Source organism: Panthera tigris, chromosome F3 (genome assembly GCF_018350195.1).
Source record: "Panthera tigris isolate Pti1 chromosome F3, P.tigris_Pti1_mat1.1, whole genome shotgun sequence".
NCBI classification, from domain to species: Eukaryota; Metazoa; Chordata; class Mammalia; order Carnivora; family Felidae; genus Panthera; species Panthera tigris.
The window spans coordinates 8091377-8108206 of record NC_056678.1 but is presented as its reverse complement, the minus strand read 5'-3'; the positions used below and the strand labels follow the sequence as shown (position 1 = coordinate 8108206).

The 16830-nt window shown below is 42.9% G+C and overlaps 1 protein-coding gene across 3 annotated transcripts in view; it reads right to left on the bottom strand.

Annotated features, from left to right (window-relative positions):
- Positions 1-1805: 1805 nt before the first annotated feature.
- PLD5 (phospholipase D family member 5) overlaps positions 1806-16830 on the bottom strand; it is a 339966-nt gene continuing 324941 nt past the window's right edge. For all 3 annotated transcript variants that reach the window (XM_015535224.2, XM_042976136.1, XM_042976135.1), the window contains 2 exons: positions 11426-11540; positions 1806-3281 (listed from right to left, as the gene is read on the bottom strand). In XM_015535224.2, coding sequence (XP_015390710.1) covers positions 3025-3281; positions 11426-11540 — 372 coding nt within the window. In that variant the 3' untranslated portion in view covers positions 1806-3024. The remainder of the gene's footprint in view (positions 3282-11425; positions 11541-16830) is intronic.

Here is a 16830-nt window from a genome sequence, read left to right as displayed (position 1 = left end):
GGTGGCTTAGGAGGAGAGCAGGCTACATGAAAGCTGTTGACACTGACACGTGTTTTTGACCGGAAGACCCACGAGAAGTTCTTACTGGACCACGCGGTAAGCGTAAGTGTTCTCACAGAGTGAATCACCGTTTAAAATCAATGCTTGAGAATAAATAAGGCACTAGGTTGATGTAAGTGGCACAGGAATCTAAACTACGGTCTTGAATGGTGTTTGCATTCTTTTTCCCCTTTGGGAAATAACTCCTGGAATATTTATGGAGGAAAAGAAACTGGAGGTTAGGTTCCTCCTAATTTCTGGCAAGGACATCTGTCAGATTGTCTCGAATTAAAGTGTTTTTGTTCTGCTTTGCTTTTTCTCTTGGGAAATAACTAGTGGAGAGTTTGTTGGGGAGGGGGTGGGATAGAAGTTGTCTGTTTTGCACAGACACAGAGTCGGAAAGAGAGGAAGGCCACTTTTAGGAGGGTAGATAAAGCATCCAAATGCAAAAGGAAGTTCTGCCAAATTAAATGTTCTGTTAGGAGACATGGGCCCATTTATGACACTCTCGGTTCAGGGGCTGTTTTCCTGGCTGCCTGGAGGCCAGTGCTGCCTCCTGAAGTCAGCGACCTGGCTGAGGGGGTAGACCGCTGGGCCAGGGAGGGCTCTGCTGCTGCTGGTGCTGGTGGCACAAAGTCCCTGGACACAGTTCCTGGTGCCACTGTATTGATGGGCTCAGAGGGAAATGGCAATGGTGGCCATTTTATAAAGGATGCCATTCTCTCCTATCACATGTGGAAGTGAGGGACAATGATAGGGGCCCCATTACGCCAAGCCAACGCTTGTCCCACAGCTGTGACACACATTCCGGGTGATACTTGAGAACTAACAAGGAGGCAGCCACACCTCTCCCCTTCGATACCCTTTTCAAACCTAGCCCCGGTTGCTTTTCTTTGCCCAGAATGGAACTTGGTATGTTTGTCTCCATGCCTACTCTTTGCTTGTTCTTTTTTCTTCCTTTTTAAAATAATTTCCAAAGCCACCTTTATTTTACTGAGATGATTGGCAGGCTAGCCACCTACTCAAATAAGGACTGGGTATATGGTCAGTATTTAGAATCTTATGGCCCGGCCATTATTGGTGAAGAATTTTGTTAAGAATCGTGCGCTCTCTCCCAGCTCTCTTCACTGACTGGCCAAATATCCAGTAAAGCCTATCTTGGGAGCAACAAGAAAGGAACTACGTGACCACTAGCTGACAAACAATGGCCCTTCCACAACCAGTCAAACCCACTGGATGAGATTCATAGGTTCTTCCATGACTCTACCTGGTGAAGTAGAAAGCAAGTCTCTAGATACACAAAATAATAGAGATTGTTTTTCCCTGCTCTGAAAACACATGTATATGCCGGTCCTAAAGAACGATCCCCAGCACAATGTCTGGCTTCGTGTGGATGTTATTTATGCCAAAGTGACCCGACAAAATGCGCCATCAAAATGATGATGACAATCCTAATCTCCAGCGGGGTTTTTGAGTTACTGTGTTCACCCACATTTGCGGCTGGAGGCTATGGATTTGTTTTCCCTTGTAGGTTCTCTGGGAGAACCTGGTATGGATTATATCAGGATACCACAAAGATTATTTCAAGAAAAAGATTATACATCACAATGCTTAGCATTTATATAGGTTCTTTTGATTTCAAAACAAGTTATAAATATTTCCTACCGTGACAACATCCACGCGAGGTAGGTGAGTATTACTGTCCCTACGTTACCAATAGAAACATGAGGCCAAGGAGTGCAGGACTCTGTCCCAGGCCCTAGAGAGTCAGGAGCAAGCTTAAGACTGGCTTCCTGATGGCCACCTGCTCTGAGCTCCAAAGAGGCCATGCCTGTCTCTAGTATGGCAACAGTCTCCATGAATATAGGGTTATATATTGTATAGATATAAAACAGCAACACACAACAACATTCTAGAACAATAATCCAATATTTTTGTTTCTTAGTAAAATATGTTAAGCACAGTATTTAAATTGCATTTCTCTGAAAAGCATTTGGTATATTAAATAGCTCTATAAAGCTTTGCTGGCATACCCTTAACAGCACAATGAATGATTCTGAAGAAATTAAAATCCACAGATGCATAGAGATCTTTCCTTTATAATACCAGAAGCTAAACAAAAATGTGAAAAACTACTTTTATTCTCATAATGCAGACTTAATAGCTTGCTGGATATTAGCAGGCAGCTACATAATTTTTCTGAGCTTGAGAGAAAAGATACATATTGCTGGCTGTGGTTTTAAACTACCAATTTCAGGGGGAAATGTGGTTGAAAGGTGGAAATTAAAGACTGCCATCTCCATGTGGTATCCCCTCTGAGGAATCCCTACATTTCCAAAAGATGCCGTCAGACTCGGAACTCACATCGAGGCGAAGACAGGGGTGCCGCTAATAAGAACATTTTCTGCAAGGAGAAAATGATATGACATAAATGGAGTGGTATCAGAAGAAGATGAACAAGGAGGCGAAAGGGTGCTTTTCAAGAGCGCTGAGGCTGGCATGAGGCATGAGATGTCAGCTGTTCATGCTCAGACGACTGTACAGGTCTTGGAGACAGTTTACAGAGCAAACACTTGGCTCGATCGGTCTCTCGGCTGGGGTGAAAGCCTCACTCACCTCGCTAAGAAGGGTGTGAAAGCGTTTACCTCATGCTAAGCTTCGTAAGAATGGAACAGGTAGGGCAGCAGAAAAAGTTCTAAAACTAGGAAGGAAGAGGCATCAAAGTCTTAAAATCTGTATGCAAACGTAAAAACTAACTTCCAAGCTGAAAGGACATTCTCTGTCAGGAGTCACAGGTACAAAAAAATCCTACACTTAGTGTACACGCCGCTAAGATATTGTTAGATAAGATATTACATGGCGTTCGGAGAATTTCTTTGTGAGTGTGCTTTTTTCCCTAAAAAAAGACATATTAAATTGGTTTTCTCTCCTCAAGTCCTTTATATAGAAATAGGAAACACGAGCTGTCCTGGCAGTCCCTTCACATTATACGCTGGCGGGGTCCTTGGTGCTGGCACCATACATCGCACTTTTGTTTGAGGCGGGTTTGAGTCTGAACAGGCTGGAACAGTTAGGCTGTTTGGTCGGCTGCAAGGTCCTGGCGTAGGGCGAGTACCAGTCCCGCTCAAACACATCCTTAAGCTGCTTAATGATGCTCCTGTTGTTCCTCACATCTGCCTGGTTGATAACGAGGCCCGTGCCAGCGTTCTGGGTAAAATCGTTCCCTACCCAGTCAAAATTGCCTGTGAACAAACAAAGGAGACAGTGGCGTGGCGTTAAGATCACTGGAGAACATTCTGCATTTAATGAAACACACAACAGACTCTATTAAAAAAAAAATAATGACAAGGAGACTGAATTGTGTTGACAGCTCAGAAAAAAAAAAACTCCAAGAGGCCTTACATATGGCATATTAATGTTTGCATATTATTTTGGCATTTTCTTCAGCTTTGCTCAACTTGAAACTCAAAACAAGGAATCTGCTGTTTTTTTTTTGTAAATGTTATTTCTTATTGACATTCACAAGACACACTAAATACAGCAATATTGAAAATATATAGGAATACACTTAAAAAGCCTGTGAACAATTACTACCTTCTCAAAGAGACGACATCTAATCCACATGTACAAATGAGGGATTCTAATTACAGTGCCCAGAAGCTTGCATATTGAAGAAAAAGCTGAAGGCAGAGAAGGAGAACCCGTTCCTATCTGGATACACAAAGCCCTCCTTGCCTGGGCTGTAAATCATTTCCTGGGTCCAGGATCTGGCTCCTTGGGCCAGGCATGGAGGCAGTTGTGATGACAGTAGGCTCCCCAGCAGGACTGTCTGGTGATACTTGGTGGATTAGTCTGCTAGGTCTACTGTAACAAAGTTCCACAGATTTGGTGGCTTACATGACAGCAATTTGTTGCCTAATAGTTCTGGAGGCTAAAAGTCCAAAACCAATGTGTTGACAGGGCTGGTTCCTTCTGAAGGGCCCGGATGGAGAATTTGTTCCAGGCTGCTCCTCTGGGCTTCTACATGGCCAGTTTCTCCCCTGTGTGCCTTCACATTCTCTCCCCTCTGTGCATGTCTGTCTCTGTGTCCAAATGTCCCTTGTCTATGAGGGCACCAGTCAAATCAGATCAGGGCCCATTCCGATGACCCCATTCTAACTTGATTATTACCTCTGTAGAGATCCTGTCTCCAAATAAGGTCATATTCTGAGGTACTGGGACTTCCAACATATGGATTTGGGGAGGACACGGTTCAGCCCATAGCAGGTAGTAAGGCTGGAATCTGTCCAAGAAGGGACTGATTGTATCTACGTCACTCACATGTAGTTCATCTTCTAGGGGAGAGTAGATAAAAGACAAGACTACCCCAGAGTGCCATATGAATGTCCTGTCTTGCCATCCATCGGGGAGAGGGTTCTAGCAGGAGAACAGTACCAATAAATGCACATTTACTGAGTGTCCAATGTCTACCAGGTACATGGGGCCATGTTATTTCTTCTGACCATTTCTTAGGGACCATGATATAAACCAGAAAATGACAGTCCCTGACTTCAAGGGGTCCAGGAAGGAAACACAATGATTGTAATATAAAGAGATGTAGGTATACAATGCCACAAGGGTAAGAGAAAAAGAATTTCTAACTCTGGCTGGATGAGTCAGGAAAACATTTTATTGAGGGTAAGGTTAAATTCTTTACTACACAAATGGCAATTGACGGATGTACAGAAACTCATTGCTTTGGAAATTAGAAAGCCACACCCCCAAAGGGATGTGGACAAAAAATGTGATCAGGATCTTGGAGCATGAGGTGGAAGAGTTAGGGATAAAGTCACGATATAGGGGCCTTAGAGAGGGAGAAGAGCTCTCCTTTATTAAGTGCCTAATATGAGCAAAGTGCTAGGCTTGGCATTTGTATCCATTATCTCACAGAGTTGGTAGGATTTATGCCTACTGCACAGATGAGAAGCCTGAGGCTCAAAGAGGTGAACAGATTTTCCTGTCACATGGCTAATCAATGATGGACCCAGATCTCCACAATCTATAATACAATAAATGAAGCAGTGTCCTCACTAACGAAGATTTAGCTGCATCAAGACTGACAAAATGATTTCAGAAATTACCACCAGCCTGAGTCTGGTCTAAGCTCCCAAATCTGTGCTCCTCTTTGGTCCAGAGCTGTTTTCATAAAGAAAACTGAAGGCTTTTTAAGTGTAGAGCTTGATCTCCAGTCCCTCAGCAGCTCTTCAGCCATAGCTGCAGGGATATTTGCTAAGTAAGACAGTAGGCATCCTTGACCCACGGTCGGCCTGGCAGCCATCTGTGGGGGAAGAAACATCCACAGAGAGCTGATAGGTGTTCCTTCACAATGCCCATCCTGTGGGCCCCCTGCTGCTCTCTGGAGTCCCCACACGTATCAACTCCCTTCCCCATATGGCACCAGAGGAGGCTGTTCCCCTGTCTCTCATGAGTTTATTCCTCAGGGCCTAATACCAGGTCCCTAAATCAAATATTATCAGCATAGAGAAAGAACTCTTCCTTCTCTTTTCTATCTCTGTCCTCCATCTCATACTGTCTCCCTGCCATACCCCCAAACACCACACCCATACTATTGATAGCTTCATGATAGACATAACTGTGGATGAATTTTACTGTTATAAATTAGTGAACTGTCTGCCGAATGGTTCACAATATTGAGTGGGAGTCTCTTTGCCAGTGGTGTGTTTCTGACCACATGCTCTCAGACACATGGCCACGCTCAGAGGCTCTGTGCCAATGCTCAGCACCAGTTAAATACAGGCTTGGACTTCTTAGACTGGGGATTAGTAGCTGCTGCAGGTTGAGAGTTATTTTGGAGCCCGCTGGCAGGCAGTGCCTTCTATCCATTCCATCAACGGAAGGACTTGTGGATAAGACCCTAAAGTCTCGTGTCTACAGCTGAGCGCCAGGAAGTGAATTCATTACATCAATACATTATCTCCAATATTCACTGCAATCCTATGAGGTGATAATACAAAGTCCATTGTACTGATGAGGAAATTAAGGCGCAGAAAGGTTAGGTAATTTGCCCGAGACAGGAGTGAAAAAATACCAGAGCCGAGTTTCAAAGTCAGCTCTGACCCCACAGCCCACCCTTAACTTCTGTTCCATGTCACCTCCAAGCCTAAAGGCCTATGTGGTACCAACTGTGCATTTTCCCTGGGGACTTCAGCATCAGCTGCTCAGCTGGAGCCTCGGACCACACTGAACTCCACTCATTTGTGGACCATGCTCTCTGAAGAGCACAGACGTGGAAATGTGAGGAGAGGGGAAGACAAGGTGGGGGAGAAGTGACAAGATTTTGGAGGCTTATTCTGTGAGATTCAGCTTTTCCCTTCAGCACAATGATGGAGCCAAGATCCTGCACCTTTGATCCTCCAAAGCTTTACTGAGGTTCTTCTCAGGAACTGCAGCCTGAGGCAGCTTTCCCAAGGTCTACAGAGGACGTCCTCCACCAGTGTGACCATTTCCCACCTTTCACTTCCTCATGGTTTGGCTAAACTTCAGAATCATGGATGTGCTCCAATATTTTCTGGGACACTGTTGCACCCAGGCCTGAGACTGCCATTTCCGCTTCCAGAATGCAGGAGAACTGTAGTGCCATCCCCAGGTATAGACGAGGGTATAGATAAGCGTTTAGACAAGCTCACTGGGAAGGTGTATGGGCCTTCAACAAGATTTCTGAGTGCCTTCACCTAACATACCACTCCATCAGCCCTCAAACAATTCAGACCAACTTCTGGACAAATTTGCCAAACTAGACTCAAATATAGTCTACAGAATTCAAGGTTAGAGAGAGGACACCATTTGAGGAATCTTCTGAAAGTCTTGCAAAGATTTAATGAGCTATAATTCCATGCAAGGATTAGTGTGGGTTTTTCTTAATTTCGCATTCTCAGCAGGTGTCTGAGTGACGACTTAAGAGATTTCCAGAACATGCTGATAATTATTTAAATTATCAATGAATTTTCTCTCCGGATGCTCTTTAAATATTTTTATACAATAACTATGCTTTGCTCTAGGGAATTAATGTTTTGCTAAAATGCTGTGTGTAAAATGAACTCATTTAAAATTGAATTATAATAGAGCTCCAGAAATAGACCCACGTAAATAAGTCAGCTGATCCTGAGAGAGGAGCAAAGGCAATCAAGGGAGCAAAACTAGCCTTTTCAACAAATGGCGCTAGAATAACTGGACATGGGCGTGCGGAAAGTGAATTCTAGACACTGACCCTTTCACAAAAATTAACTCAAAATGGGTCATAGACCTAAATGTAAAATGCAAAATTATGAAACTCCTAGAAGATAACGAATAAGAAAATCTAGATGAATTTGGGTTTAGTGATGGGTTTTTAGATACGACACTGAAGGCATGATCCAGGAAAGAAATCATTGATAAGCTGAACTTCATTTCAAGTTAAGATGTTTACTCTGTGAAAGACACCGTCAAGAGAATGAAGAGATAAAGCACAGGCTGGGAGAAAATATTTGCAAAAGATGCATCTGATAAAAGATTGTTATAATTATAAAAAGAACTCTTAATACAGGTTCTTATAAGAAAGAAAATGAAAAATAAGAAAATGAAAAAGTAAGAAAAAGCAGAAAATGAAAAAAGAAAGAAAATGAAATAAGAAATAAGAAATAAGAAAGAAAATGAAAAATATGATTAAAAAATGGGCCAAAGACCTCATCAAAGAAGATACTCAGATGACAAGGTAAGCATATAAAGAGATGCTCCACATCATAATATGAAGGAAATGCAAACTAAAAGCAATCATTAGCTACACTACACACGTATCAGAAGGGCCCAAATCTGGAACTTGGACAACATGAAACGCTGGTAAGAATGTGGACCAATAGGAACTCTCGCTCACCGCTGCTGGGAACTGACAACTGTAGAGCCACTTTGGGAGACTGGAAAGCTCACCGCTGCTGGGAACTCAAAATGGTAGAGCCACTTTGGGAGACAGGCAGTTTCTCACAACACTAAACATAATCTTACCATACAATCCTGCAATCACGCTCCTTGGTATTACCCAACAGGGTTGAACACATGTCCACACAAAACCTATGTGTGGATGTTTATAGCAGCTTTATTCATAATTGCCAAAATCTGGAAGCAGCCAAGATGTCCTGAAGGTGAATGGGTAGGTGAGTGGATAAAAGAACTGTGGCAGATCCAGACAATGGAATACTATTCAGTGCTAAAAAAATAAGCTATCAAGCCATTAAAAGATACCGAGGAAGTTTGGGGCACCTGGGTGGCTCCGTCAGTTAAGTGTCTGACTTCGGCTCAGCTCATGATCTCGTGGTTCGTGGGTTCCAGCCCCGCGTGGGGCTCCGTACTGACAGTGGGGAGCCTGCTTGGGATTCTCTCTCTCTCCCTTGTTCTGCCCCTCCCTGACTCAAGCTTTGTCTCTCTAAAAATAAATAAATAAACTTAAAAAAATTACAGAGGAAGCTTAAATGCATGTTACTAAGTAGAAGAAGCCAATCTGAAAAGGCTACATATTATGATTTTAACTACATGATATTTTGGAGAAGCTGAAACTCTGAAGACTGTAAAAAGATCAGTGGTTGTCAGGAGTTACGGGGAGGGAAGGATGAGTGGAGCACAGAGAATTCTTAGGACAGTGAAGCTACTCTATATATTACACATTTGTCAGGACCCATAGGATGAATGGCATCAAGAGAGAACCCTAATGTCAACAATGGACGTTGGGTGATGCTGATGTGTTAATGTAGGTCCGACGTATAATGTATGTTATAAACAAACGTACCACTTTGGTGGGGGATGTTGATAATGGGGCAGGCTGTGTGTATGTGTTGTGGGGGGCAGAAGGATGTGAGAATTCTGTATTTTCTGCTCGACTTTGCTGTGAACCTAACTGCTCTAAATAATGAAAGTCTACTTTAAAAATGTAATATATGGAGGAAGGTACCTGGGTGGCTCAGTAGGTTGAGCATCTGACTTTGGCTTAGGTCCTGATCTCGCAGTTCATGGGATGGAGCCCTGTGTTGAGGATTCTGTCTTCCTCTTAAGGCCCTCTCTCTTCCTCTCCCTTTGCCCCTCTCCCCTGCTTGCATGCACACTCTCTCTCAAACAAACAAAAATGTATTCTATGGGAAGAAGAAGAGAGAGCCGGAAATCCATATTTACTAAGGATTTAGACAGATGTGAGACAGTGTTTGGAGCTTTTCATATATTATCTCATTTAATCCTTCTATCACCACCAAAGGGTAGATGCTATTATCCCTATTTTATAGATAGGAAAACAGAGGCACACAGAGGCTCAGAGAGATCACGTGACTTTCCATCATCTTCCAGCTTCCAGTGCCAGTGCTTGAATTCAAACAGAAGTTTTTGTGACTCCAAAACATTTAATTCACTAAAAGAACTTTAGGACACAGGTGCCACATAACTGCTCCAAGTACACATGGCACTTTAAGTAAACCCCACAGGTAAAATATCCAGATCTGAGTTCCTAATCCAACTGTGCCTGAAACCTGACCCATCCCTGTATTTTCCAATTATTGAGCCCGAAATTCCCAGTTTTGATGAAATGATTTTGAGTTCGTTTTTGTCACTTGCTTAAAAAGAAGCTGATTCATTCTACTCTCCGTAAGCTGATGAACATGAGAAAATCCAAACTATTACATCTCAAGCCACTGAGAGGGACAGCATGAATAAAGTAACATTCTCATATCCTAAAACAGCTTGAATAATAGACATTTAAAAAAATTCCAATCCTCTCTTCTCCTAATGTGGACACATAACTATTCGAAATGGAAAAAGAACACCTTTCTAGAAGGCAGGATGGAGTAACTAACTGTCCAGTGGCTGATGGCAGTGTCTTCCTCTGGTTCCAGGGTGGGGGTGGGGCTCTGGGTGCCTCGGATCCTAGAACTCGCTCTTCTTCACATCTGCATGTTTAAGTCAATTCCTGTCTTAGGGTCCTCATTTCTAAACTCTAGGTGATAAAGGCCACCCTCCCTATCAGCAAATGAGATAGGGGCGCCTGGGTGGCTCAGTTGGTTAAGCATCTGACCTTGGCTCAGGTCAGGATCTCACAGTTGGTGAGTTGGAGCCCCGTGCTGGGCTCTGTGCTGATAGCTGAGCCCGCTTCAGATCCTCCTGTTCCCCCCTTTCTCTGCCCCTCCCCTGCTTGTTCCTTCTCTTCCAAAAATAAACAAACACTAAAAAAAAAAAAAAAGCAAATGAGATAAAGTGGTTTACAAAGCACAAAGGGCATATTCCACTCACTCAGTGAATGGGGGAACACCCATATTCCATATTCTTTCATTCCACACACATTTTTCTTTTCTACTTGGAGACTGTCACTTCATCTTTACAGTAATAGCCACGCTGCTGTTTTGTGATTTATGTACCTTCTTTTATAGATAATAATTTCCACTCTGCAGTTGATGGTACCAATTAAGGGGTTACCCTGGACTCACCCACACTGTAGGAGAGGAGAACAGATCCGACACACAAGTAAACAATTCCACCAGGAGGTATGATTTCTGCATCCGGGTTGTGAAATTACCTTACAAATAAAAACTAGGGTGCCTGGGGGGTTTAGTCGGTTAAGCGTCCAACTCTTGATTTCAGCTCAGTTCTCACAGTTTGTGGGGTCAAGCCCTGTGCACATGAGGATGTGCACTGACAGCACAGAGCCTGCTTGGGATTCTCTCTCTCCCTCTCTCTACCCCTCCCCTGCTCGTGCTCTCATCCTCTCTCTCTCAAAATAAATAAATAAACGTTTTATAAATAAAAATAAAAAATACACGAATCAGGTATTATCTGTGTGCCAGCGGTTTTAATTGTCCAAGGCGCTTTGCAGATATCATTCCACTTAAATTTCACGGAATGAAGTAGAAACAATTATTAGCCCCATTTTACAGATGAGAAAACTGAGGTGTAGACAGCTTAAGTAAATTCTCCAGGGTTAGACATTTATAAAGTGGCAGAGGTGGGACTGCTGCCCAAGAAGTGCTCATTTTGGCACCGAGCGGCCACCACGTCTGCTGCTGTAACTCACGACAGGTTGGCTGTGGTAGGTGGGTGGGAAGGGACCCCTGTGCTCATTCGACCACCAGGACTCACTTTTGACGAGCCATTCGCCTCCTCACCTATCAAATGAGGCAAGGAGACCAAAGAATTTCCGAAAACACTTACAGAAAACATCTTCTGTGGTGTCCTCGTGCTTGAACCAAGCCCTAGAGGAAATGTTCAGTTCAAGAGCTCTTGGCCCTCACCCTCCTGTTTCCTCCAGGGCCCCATGGGGTACGGAAAAGCACAGTCGGACCGCCACTGACCCGCACTGTCCCCTGAGGAGGCTGACACCTACCGATGTAAGCTGCGCCGTCTGTCACCATGTACTTGTTGCGATTTAACTTAGGAAAGGCGTGATCTTTTTGTTCTTTTGTAGCACAAACATTCTCTCTTTCCAGATCAAAAAACTTCTGTAAGACACAAAAATAAACCCATTCATAAAGCAGGTGAATAGACAACATTTTTGGCTTTGTGCAAGAGCACAAGAGCGTGTCTTATCCAAACAGCCGCAGCAGACCTCATACTGGGCTATTAAAGCCACAGTCTTGTTTCTTCATATAGATGAAGCTATTTTTGTTCTCAAGCTTATACGGGCAACAAGAGAGAAAATTAGCGTGCTCAACTAGGTCTATAATGAACGCTTTGAAGCTGCAAAATGAACACAAAATTCATTCTTTCACCAGGGCGAGGGCCAGACGTTGGTTTAATTCTCATTGTCATATTCATCAGGGTGCAGTAGCATCTGAAGTCGGCCTCAGGGCGCTTTCTGTCATGCACACCGATGAACCGAATGAATATTCCTCTGTGTTGCATACATTATAAGAAGCAGCAGGCTCGTGTCCATGACTAGCTGATTAAGCTGGGGATTTGCAAAGGTCAAAAGAGATTTTTGCCAAAGGAACAAATATTTTCCATCTGAACACCTAGGTCTACAAGCTCTTTTAATAAGCAAGTCAAAAAAAAAAAAAATCACTTCAACCCGGGAATCCTGAATTTCAACTTTAATGTGACCCGAAAAGCACCTGAGGCCCAGGATGTGGGGGCTGACAGTGGGGGTAGGTGGGCTGGTGCCTCTGGAATCTGCTGGAACTGGTAGCTGCTTAGATGAGGACTGAACTGTGACAGAGCTCACAGAATACACACCATCAAAGGTGAGGTCTCAAATCTCCTCCACACCGGAAAAGGCTGAGCATTTTCAGCACTGTGTGTGGAATCTTCCTGGATTGAATGTCTTACGGCTGTGGGATCATGCGTGTTTGAAGGAAAGAGGCAGAGAGAAAAATGAGATGCTACCTAGAAATGGAGACATCATTTAGTTTGAAAACTGTAACTGTCTGGGGCTCCTGGGCGGCTCAGTCCGTTAAGCACCTGACTCTTAGTTTCAGCTCAGGTCATGATCTCACAGTTTGTGAGTTTGAACCTCGCGTCGGGCTCTGCAACTGTCAGTGTGGAGCCTGCTTGGGATTCTCTCTCTCTCCCTCTCTCTGCCCCTCTCACTCTCTCTATCAAAGTAACTAAACTAAACTGAACTAAACGGAACAAAATGAAAACTGTAAGTGTTCAAGTTTGGCTTGGGGAAACAATGAGGGTTGGTCTTCCCCTTCGCCCAAGGGTGAGGAAGGAGTGATAAACTGGATGATCACCAAGGTCCCCTCCAGCCCTTGAAAATTCTATTCTGATTTTCTGCAGATTCCTTGAGATCAATGGTGCACAGGCCAAAATCTACTCCCCAAGAACTGTCAGTTGCACATCACAGAGGACAGTGTTACCTGGGGCCACATTACCATGATGATAGGTAATGCTGCATCAGTTCCCTTTCTTCCCAGTTCCTGTCTCCTGCAAAATCTGTGTCATTTGGAGGGCTCACATATAGCCACGTTTTGTGGACTCTTCCCATGGACTTGATTACCTGTGAATGCTCTTAAGTCATAGTTATATATCTGTGAGGTCCTGTGATACCCACCTGTCATTCAGTAAGAGCAGTCACCCTGCTCAGACATTCTATCACAACACATGTCCACACACTCTACTGCCTCCTTTTGAGGAAAATATTATTGTGCAATCATGATGGATGTAAAAAAGAACAAAATATACATCCTAATTTAAGTTGGGGATGTCATCACTGCTTGAGGCTCTACAGAGAACCCATTTGCTCTAGAAAGCTGAAGATGCCCAAAAGAGGGAGACAGCTTTATCTGGGAGACTAAAGTGGCAGCAGAAATCATACTGTATTCACTGACATACTACTAACCATCTAATATGCTGTAGGTGACAGCAAAGACTGTTCAAAAGTGATTTACTTTTTAAATGTTTTTCAAAGTTTATTTAGAGAGAGAGAGAGAGAGAGAGAGAGAGAGGCAGTGAGAGACGGAGAGAGAGAATCCCAAGCAGATTCCACAATGTAAGTGTAGAGTCCAATGCAGGGCTTGATCCCATGAATGGTGAGATCATGACCTAAGCCGAAATCAAGAGTCAGACTCTTAACCGACTGATCCACCCAGGAACCCCAAAAGTGATTTATGAATTTATTAAAAAATAAAAGCCTAGCTGACAGGGGCAATTCTGTGAATGCAGTCTGTTTCCCATGAGTCCCCTCATGGACATAAATCCCCCCAAGCCAAGGATAGGGGTGCCCACTCCTCTGAGGAGAGAGATTCCCTGCCTCACTCCCAGGTTGTGTTCTAGATGTAGGGGCTGCAGGCTTCATTCGCACCCAGGCTTATCTTGATGCTTAGAAGTGCAGGGCCTGGCTTCCATGAGGACCAGAGTCTCTGTTTCATGAAACGTCCAATGGTGAACTATTAATATTTGGTTTATTCAAGTAATGAGACCATGAGTGTTTGCAAAGATGGAGCTAAGTAGAGAATAAAATAATGGATTCTACTTTCCTTGTAATTTCTTGCAAGTCTTAAATGAGAGCACTAATTTCATGATGGAGATTTCAACTGACAATGGCTTAGAGAAGAGATAGGAGCAAATGCACCATGTGTGATGGGCCCCAGACATTTCCCCCTCTGCTTCTGCTTGTATTAGTCATATCTTCTTATTTTCTGTATTCAGATGCTTTGACATTTGGGTCCTGCTGAGCCTGGAGGGATTGCCCTTCTGAGGGCTGGCTAATTCCTAGAGATAGCAAACAACTTGCCTGTGAGCACACTTCTCATATGTAAACCAAACAGTCCAGGGACCATACCCAGAACGACCTCCTTTATGGGCTCTCACACTCTGGTCACTATCCGTCTGCTCTAATCACCCCAGGGTCAGGTACCAGGAAATCAGGGACAGCTCCTAGGCCCAAGGGCCCACTGAAATTATTCAAACTTGCCAATCCTAAATTGGCTTACCCTGCTTGCTTGTTCCACCACCACGTAAACCAAACAAAGGCCCTTGCCCATATTTCCCCTCACTCCTGCCTTATGCCCCCTTCTCTTGAGATCTATGGGTAAAACAAACTATTTTTGCAATGGCTGTTGTCTTCTGATCCATTGATGTTGTCACACCTCAATCATAATTAAAGTTATATTTTAAAACATTGTGATATCTGGTAAGTCTGATTATGGCACCCCTCTAAGTGCAAGCACACTGTGCTCTGAGTAAATGACTTCCCCCAAAAGATTCTTCACCCCTCTCCAAGCACATCCCCCGTTTGAGAAAATGGCAAAAATGACTCCACATCCACCATGTCCTGGACATGGGCTGTGTTCCCTCCACTCACTGGTTCCCATAGAGCCTTCCTAAACCATCAGCTCCCTTTTTTATTTCATCCATCCATCCATCCATCCATGCATTCCACATATTTGCTTTGAATGCTTTGTGCCAGCATCATGCTAGGCCCTGGGAATACGATGGTGAACCTATTCACTGCCATGCAGCCTCACATGCCACTTCGGTTATCTGGAAAATGCTCTCCCTGCAGATGAAACAATCCCCAGCATTCTCTTGTCCATGGAAAGGTACTGAACACAAACTGACTCTATTCTCCTGGTTCTCTGCCTGGCTTCCTGGGACCATCCAGTGTTTCCTATAATCCCTGATATCTGATTCCACACTAAAGTTGGCGCCCTGATGCAACTCCTGGTTATCACACTCGTTTGCAAACCTGGCACGGAAAATAGACCTACAGTAGTAATCACAGACCTGTTGTTATTTCCATTTTATCGAGAAGTAATTGACATCTATCACTGCATAAATTTTAGTTGTACAGCATGATGTTTTGATTTACATATATTGTGAATGATGACTGCAATAGGTGCAGCTAACAGCCATCTTCTCATACATTGTATCATACAGACACAATACAAAGAAAAGAAAAGAAAAGAAAAGAAAAGAAAAGAAAAGAAAAGAAAAGGAAAGAAAAGAAAAGAAAAGAATGAAGAAATTTTTTTTTTCTCTTTGTGATGAGGACGCTTTGGATTGATTTCCTTGACAACTTTCCTACGTATCCTACAGCAGCATTAGCGGAAGTCATCACGTTGTACACTATATCCCTAGTACTTATCTTGTAACTGGAAGTTTGTACCCTTTGACCACCTTGCTTCAATTCCCCCGCCTCTCACCCTCCCCCCCCCCACCTCTGGTTACCACAAGTCTGATCTCTTTTTCTATGACTTTGTGTGTGTGTGTTTTAATTTTAGATTCCACATACAATTGATATCATACAGTATTTGTCTTTCTTTGCCTGACTTATTTCACTTAGAATAATGCCTTCAACGCCCATCTATGTTGTCACAAATGGTAGTATTTCCTCATTTTTATGGCTGAATAATATCCCATTGTATATATATATGAATAATATCCCATTATATATATATATACCACAACTTCTTTATCCATTCATCCACTAATGGGCACATAGGTTGTTTCTGCGTCTTGGCTACTGTGAATATTGCTGCTATGAACATGAAGATGTAGATACACTTTTGAGTTAGTGTTTTGGTTTCTTTGGGATATACTTCCATAAGTAGAATTACTAAATCATATGATAGTTCTATTTTTAATTTGTAAAGGATGCTTCATACTGTTTTCCATGGTAGCTATACCAATTTACATTCCTACCATGAATTCCCTTTTCTCCACATACTCACCAGCATTTGTTACCTCTTGTCTTTTTGGTGATGGCCATTCTAAAAGGCATGCTGTGGTATCTAATAGTGGTTTTAATTTGCATTTCCCTAATGACTGGTAATGTTGAGCATCTTTTCATGTACCTGTTGGCCTTCTGTCTATCTTCTTTGGAGAAATGTCTATTCAGCTCCTTTGCCCATCTTTAAATTGGGTTATTTGCTATCGAGTCATATGAGTTCTTGATGTATTTTGGCTATTAACCCCTTATCAGATATGTGGTGTGCCAATATTTCCCCCCCTTCCATAAGTTGTTTTTTCACATTGTTGATGGTTTATTTTGTTGGCAGAAGCTTTTTAGTTTGATGTAATCCCATTTGCTTATATTTATTTTTGATTTTGTTGCTTGTACTGTAGAGGTCCTATCCAAAAAATTATTACCCTAATCCATGTCAAGAAGCTTTGTTTCTGTGTTTTCTTCTAGTAATTTCATGGTTTCAGATCTTACATTTATGTATTTAATCCGTTTTGTGTTACTTTTTATGAGTGGTGTATGATATGGGTCCAGTTTTATTCTTTTACATGTGAATATCCAGTTATCTCAGTACCATTTATTGACAAGGTTGTCTTTTCTCCATT